This window comes from Monopterus albus, unplaced genomic scaffold (assembly GCF_001952655.1).
Source record: "Monopterus albus unplaced genomic scaffold, M_albus_1.0 scaffold147.1, whole genome shotgun sequence".
NCBI lineage: Eukaryota > Metazoa > Chordata > Actinopteri > Synbranchiformes > Synbranchidae > Monopterus > Monopterus albus.
The window spans coordinates 710,816-718,350 of record NW_018128027.1 but is presented as its reverse complement, the minus strand read 5'-3'; the positions used below and the strand labels follow the sequence as shown (position 1 = coordinate 718,350).

General features: G+C 37.6%; 1 protein-coding gene across 1 annotated transcript in view; it reads right to left on the bottom strand.

Annotated features, from left to right (window-relative positions):
* Positions 1 to 22: 22 nt before the first annotated feature.
* dlgap2a (discs, large (Drosophila) homolog-associated protein 2a) overlaps positions 23 to 7,535 on the bottom strand; it is a 303,340-nt gene continuing 295,827 nt past the window's right edge. The window contains 3 exon segments of the mRNA XM_020614558.1: positions 23 to 5,508; positions 5,511 to 5,615; positions 6,089 to 6,241. Of these exon segments, the coding sequence (XP_020470214.1) occupies positions 5,392 to 5,508; positions 5,511 to 5,615; positions 6,089 to 6,241 (375 nt within the window). The 3' untranslated portion in view covers positions 23 to 5,391.

Here is a 7,535-nt window from a genome sequence, read left to right as displayed (position 1 = left end):
TAATGAAAATGTGGCATTATATTCATCCTCACTATAGATATGATATACAAGAGATGAAAATAGTTTTAGCTAAACAACTACTTTTGTCATTTTATATATTAATTATACACATTCCAAGTTCATGGAAGTGTTGGATCAGTCTACATCTCAGTGAGTTTGACGCTCTTTCCACAGCGCGGTTAAGAAACAAATTCCCCTCAAAATATTTCACATCATGGGTTCTAGAGATTAAAAGTGGATAGATAATCTCACCAGAAGTGAGGCGACAGGATGTTTGGATATAAGCTGAAATGACAGAACTACATGATTGGAAATGGGGGGAAATGAGATACCAAAAATGGTTTGCTTACATAAAGTTGTTGAAGGATATGTGGCTGTGTTGAGTAATAATTTTACAGTATGCTGGATAAGTCAAAAAGATGGCACTTGTAGTCAATTGTCGCCCTCATGACAGTAATTTGACACTGATGCAACCTTCTACCATTGGGGGTTTTCAGGAGGTTTTGTGGGTGACCTGTTAAATTACCACTAATTTTAAACTTTAAGAAATCACAGTTTCTTTCTGCCAAGTGGGGACTCCTCTAAGGCTTACAGTATCACATTCATACCACACAAGCATCCATCCATCCAAGGGATCCAATATACATTACCTGCTAACACAAGCTTGTGAAATACAAGATTACCTGGTAACAGGAGGCCTTTATAGCTCTTCATTAAAGCACGTGTTCATACCTATTTGGACAAAAATAAGTGAAATGGTAAAAACTAGTCACAGACTGAAAATATTTTTCACTGGGAGACAAACCTGACCCAGCCGCTATAACAAAGAAATTTGTTCATACTTTAGAAAATGGTTCTGAGATAGTCTCAGGAGTTCCAAGATAATAATGGTGGTCAAACTAAATTTCGAGCCCAGTTCTTACCGCTGACTGTAGCTGTAAATTTCCTAAAGTCTGTCTCTCTATTGCACAAAACCTTTTAAACACTTTCCATTCCCTTGGGACCTCTGGCACTGATCTCACTTTACTATTTGAAATGCTTCATTCATGGTCTAACTAAAATTGTCTTATGGCAGTTATACAGTATAAAAGCTTCTTGGAGGCACAAGACACATGCTTTAAACTTAGCCATGGTGGTGGATACAGTTCTTTCATTTTCACACAGATCTTTATTTTTTACAGCCCTGATCAATTTGCCTAACTGAGAAAAAAACCTCTGTTATTCCAGTGTCGGCCCTCAGTGAAACTGGCCCAACAGAGATTGATAGAAGCAAATGCATGTAGTGCTGATGCTCAAGTTCTACATTATATGCTACTATTCAGCAATACATTTATCAACATAAGCTTTAAAAAGCCTTGGGTGTTTTTTGCTTGATCTCACCAAGGACCCAAAATCTTACATAAGCTGCTTTGCTTAGTCGAAATCAAGCTGAAAAATACCCAGCACAGTGCCTAGCGATCCTCACAGAAGAGCCTTCCAGCTACACAACTGCATACAACACCAGAAATCTGGGGTTCAGTGCAGAGCACTCATCTCCTCTAAGCCAGCATATGTCAGGCCTAGTCTGTCTCTCCCTCTGTCTGCCTGCCACTGTTGCAACAGCAGGGGCGTGTCTCTAAACTGCCAACTGCTTGGCATCACACACCTAGAAACCTTACAGAAACTCCCTCTAATAATGTTAAAGTTCCCTTCCTCTGCAATAAGAAAAAGCAAAAATATAGATAGCAGTGTTTTTAAAAAAAAAAGTGTAATCCTGTTCTCAGCTGTGAGCTACTGAAGGCCCAATCTGTAAGTGAAGTATGACACTGCATATTTGAAACGCTGTCCCTGTACAGCTGACTTTGGTTACTCAACACAACATGTGTGTATGCAGGTCAGACCACAGTTGGGTAATAGTAGGGAAATCAAGCTAACTCAGAAATGGCCCTTAATTCACCCTCTCCTTCTCTGCCAGCACTGCACTATAAAAACAAATCACACACAAATTCACAAAACACACATACACAAAATAATCAAATCTACTGAAACATGCTTTACTCATATGATATGAGCTCCCTGATCCTAACCTTAATGAAAATTTCCAAGTCATAAAAATATACTTTTAAGTGATGTATTAATCAGCTGACAGCGCATTCTGTTGCATTGATTGTTTGTCTAGTACTGTATTGATTAAATAAAAAGCAGCACCATTTAGTTGGTTGATTATCCAAAGTTTTTACCAATAGATTTCAGTCTTTAGGTCAGTCATCTGAATATAACATTAGTAATGCAATGAAGACTAACATCCAAGTTACTGGTACCAAAATTTGCTGATAAAGAGCAACAGAATTTTAGCTTTTTAGCCAAAGACAAGTATGCCTTTCGGAAAAATTTATATATAACTACCTGGAAGTAGACTCTACGAATGCTAGAGACTTATCCAAGGCCCCATAACTTGGTTTTGGTTGGTTTTTTACTTCCATTCAACATACCAGGATATGGGTTGAACCTGCTGTTTGTAAATCCATTAGTTTTTGTGTCAAGTTCTTAACATCTGCTGGATCATTTAAAATTACTGATAAATTGGTGGCACCACAAAATTTTAAAAAATCTTATCTAGGAAAGTCTATAGCAATGTCATCAATGATTAAATGTCAATCAGCTGTTAGGAAACACCTGTAGTACCATCCATTTAAAACATTTGGCAAAGGAAGCCACTGTAGCATTACAAGGTGTAACCTGTAATGTTAAGCCTAAAATAAGTAAATAAAGTAATGAATTAAAGGGAACTACCAATAATTATATATACATACACGGATGAAATATATTCCTGTAAGTAGATCAGTAGGTATAGAATGAGCCTGATTATGCTAGCCTAACAACACTATTTAGTCATTTAACCTGATGTTATTAGCATATTAGCATCCTATATAATTTGAGGAATGTTGCACTATTTTTATGAAATGTAATTTAAAAGTCAGTTTATTAGATCATTTCACTTTTTGACACATTTTATCAAATGCCAGAACAGACATGTTGACAATATTTCATGTGAATTAAATCTTCATCTAAATGGGATGGCAAGCTAACATTTAGTTAGCTCAGGTAGCTATGCTGCAGGTACACTTGCAAGTTAGGTGTATTGTATTTTGTAAAAACTAGTGTTCTGTGGATCAATCCTGAAATATTGATACTTCTGATCCTGTTCTAGGATTGATTCCCATGTTAAAAGATCAATATCTAAAATAAGCAGGCTAATTTGGGGTAAATGTATATTTTGCCTTCAACAGGGGACACAGTAGACAACGACTATGTTATCCAGGAGAGTCTCACTTATAGGAACTACTTCTCCCTCTGCCTGTGATAGTCATATGTGAACTATGTCTATGTAAATGTGTGAGACACAGCAGAGTAAGAAAACCTTTCAGTCTTGAGTCTCTCAGCAACAGAGCATATGTTATGTGCAGTTTCTGGGTAAAGAGATGTAAACAACAAATAAGATGGCATGTAAAGTGTCCCTGCATGTAGTATAGATGTAGTCCCACTGCCAACAGTTCAGTATCTGGGCTCCAGAAATGTCCCTTCACAGTATGGGTGGTGCTAATAAAAGCAGCGAGCCCTTATAGATACACCCTATATCTCGTCTCCTTTATTCCATTCTCTTCCCTTGTTTTTTCCACAAATTGTCGGTATTTTATTGGCAACACCAGTCTAGATTATACTTGGTATCAAATTGGAAAGGAAATAAGTGGTAATGCACATCACTAACAACAACTAATATCTACATAAGAATTTGTCTGTGTGGTGCAACCCACTTTAATTAATGCAGAAACCTCCACTTAGTGGTGTCAACCACTGACTGTAAACTACATTACGAGGGTAAGTCTGAATTTGCAAAGCGCTGGTGCAACCAGCCCCATCAGCGAATCTTAACATTGTGATGAAAATCAAAGATAAATATATCTAGATACTGTTATACATCATATTGTGAGAAAATATCACACACAGGCCTGCATAGCCAACCACAGTTAATATCCTATTCCTTATGTATTTCTTTTTAACATTAGACTTGCAAAGGTTTAATTACTGGGACCTGCTGCTTGCATCCCTCTGGAATGGGTTTGCCCCAGTTTTGTGTTATTTCTCAGCCTTGATACTGCTTTGAGATACTTTTAACAACACTAAACCTTTTGTGGAAAAAAAACTATAAAGCATTTCTTAGATTAAATAAAGCACTATGCAGATATTTTGTTTATGTTTGGGAGGATTTTTCTATCACTCCTCATTACTGTAAAGGGCCTGAGAGAAGTGTATTAGAATGAAAACACAGCAGTATGGTTTTGTTTGTGTGTACAGTCAAACCCCTGTATGTGCATAAGATCCAGATTTGTCAAAAACAAGAGAGGGCAAGCAGTGAACATAAGGGAAAAATATACAATAAATTTTCTTCCCGCTCACAATTTAAGAATACAACAGTACTATTGTGAATTTGAGTATGTACATTTCCCTTGGAAATAGAGAGGTTTGTAATAAGTGCATAAGTGCTTTTGTCTACACATTTTGATCTAAGCAGTTACACAAACCATCATATTTTTTTCTACTGCATTAACATAGTGAAAATGATGGCATGAGACTTGCATGTATTTAGCTTCAAGTAGATGTCAATATTTGAAAGGTGGCAAAAGGAACATGAGATAGGAAAGTTGTTTGAAATGTGCATGTTGATGAGCTGACAGATAATTATTTCACCAATCCAGACATTACAAATGTTTGACTACAACGAGATTGGGTAGAAAGCTGCATTTCAGCACTAACCAGCTTATAAGGACTGCCTGAATAACCTTGAATGGGTGACCAGTGCCACATGCAGAGTTGAGGTATTTCAAGCATTAGCACTTTCCAAAGTTTTGAACTTGCAACCATTTTGTGATATTTAACTTGTAATTAACATTTACCTGCAGAAAGAAAAGAGAAACAAAAATTGACTTGAAATTTGAAATAGTGGAAACCTGAAATAAACACAATTTCTCTCTTTTACTCTTTTTAGCTCAAAGGCCTGGTTGCTGGTAGGTTTTCAAAGCTGCACTTTTTAAATGGCACTTTGCAAATGCTGAAAAAAACTACAGACACACCCATCCAGGACACTGGATGTAGGCTGGGTAGCTTGATCACCGGCAAGCCAAGGATAAACTCAGCCAACCCAAGTCATACATTTCTGATAACACTTGTTCAGGCAATGGGGGAGAACACGCTTGGCACATTCTACAGACCAGTGGTGTTGGCAATGGGCACTGAGGATGGCTATGGAGATGAGACGACAGATGGATAAAGGAAGAGTAGAGAGAGTAGCAGAATAGAAAAAAGGCTAGTTTTATAGTTGTTTGAACATGGAAGCAGGGAGACCCTATCTTCTCAAAGTCTAGTCTGAGCCTCAGGAATATAGATTTCGATGCTGTCCGCTCGCTCTGAGGCTGAGTTTTGCCGGAAAGAGGCTGCCCGCTTGGCTGCCATGAGTTTTTTGCTGCCATGAGCCGCCGCCGGGCCTCCTGCCGGTGTCTGTCTGGGAGGTCCAGGGATTTCTCCCTTGTCACCGCGCTCTTCTGTCGAACTGTCTTCTTTGGTATGGGAGTTGGTGGCTTTATGAAGAAAAGAGAATGATTAAGAGGTGGTGGGCAGCAGTTTAACAATTAGGTAGAAAGTCACTGCCACCACTCAACATCCCAGTATCTAAAATAAATAATGAATAAATAAATATATCAAAATAAAAAATAACAGTATTTATTTTGTACAACTCGTTCTGTCCATATAAAGTGTGCAATTTACAATGAGGTACTCCTATAAAAATTTTGCTATGTTAAGAAGGACAATAGAAATTGCACTAGCTGGAAAATAGAGTCCTAGATGCTAGTTTTTATTTACTGTTTTTACAGTAAACAAATCTGGGATGAGAAAAGGTTAAAAGAGCCTTTTCTGTTTTCCTAAAAATGTTGACATCCCTCAAAAAAAAAAAAAAAAAACTAACTAAAAATACATAGACTCCCCATTCATTTCCCCATGCCATAGTACAGTCCCTAGGTGATGGATTGATGGTGCTAGGGGAATCCCTCACCTTTTTCTCTGGGCTGTCAACAGATCTCCAGTTGTTGTTCTTGATCCGCTGCAGCTGGTCAAACTTCATGGTGACATCATCGATGGAGAGCTGCAGCAGGTCCCAGAACCCAGCCAAGTCCTGAGAGGTGGGCCGTGGCATGGCACTGGGGTCCTATGACAACAAAGACAACTTTAATATCTAAGTTACGTAATTAGTCCCATTATGCTTGCACACACATTTGGCACATATGCATGCGTAGAAGAGTGTCACGGTCACATGGGTTACTGCACTTCGGCTTAGATCCACTAGCGGTCATTATCAGATTCATCAAAACAGTACAGATTGCTGGGCTTGTGGCTGAAATGAAGGACAAGAACTTGTGATGGAGACCAGTCATATTTCCATGAATGAGCTTGAACACAATAAACTGCCTCTGTCTGTTCATTATTTGATTCCTGGAATGAAAGGATCAGATTGAGGAGTGCCTCATTGTCTATGGTTCAAATTAACTGTGAAAATCTGCGCTAACACTTTGTTTTGTGAGGTACTAAATCCCCATGATTGCCTTTGTGTTGATATTTTCTTCCATTAATTCAGTGTTTTTCACTCTATTGTTTATAAACAGAAAAAAAGCAACAGACAGCATTTCTGACTCTAGACTGTTGTGGCACCACAAGACATAGTGTAGATATTAACTCAAAGGTTTGAGAAGAAAATGCATGAGCCAGTTTGGAACTACAGAATAACACAGTAGCTACACTAACACAGGAAATGCTAATTTTAGTTTATGGTATAGGTAACATGGTCTTAATGTTAAAAAATGCTAACACACTGTGAACAATTATAGTCCTAAAACCCCATATTTAGGCTGTAGGGTCATTTGCCACATGTGCTTTCTGTTTATTGTATGCATGATTATAGAATGGTAAAACAAATGCTGATTTGTGGAATTGATCTAGAAATGATGCACATATCATAAATCCTCACTACTTTGCAGCTGTTCTACAAAAGACAGTCACTGTACCAATCTATGGTATATCACTATTGTTAAAGGGACAGTTTTCCTTTAACAGAATTAGAGTTGGGACAATATTTTGAAATTCAATATACTGCAATACAAAAACGTCACAGCATGTATAGTTTTGTCTAGAGAAATATATTGCCTCCATACACCAGCAACTTCATATTTTTTGTAAATAAGATAACCTAACCAAACTTAAGTCAATATATCTGGTTGTTCATTATCAAACCAGTGCTATAATAGGAGGAAAAGACAAGGAACAAAGTACAAGTATTCCGCAGATAGTCATACATTGTTGTCATTGAATTTTTTATTGTATGTGACTGAAATGAATTGTACACACCATATCGTGCATCAAATTGTATCAAGATAAAAGTCCCATCCCTAGTGTTAATAACAACAAGGTCATCAGGCTGCTTTCTGTATGAACTAAGTTGAAAGAGT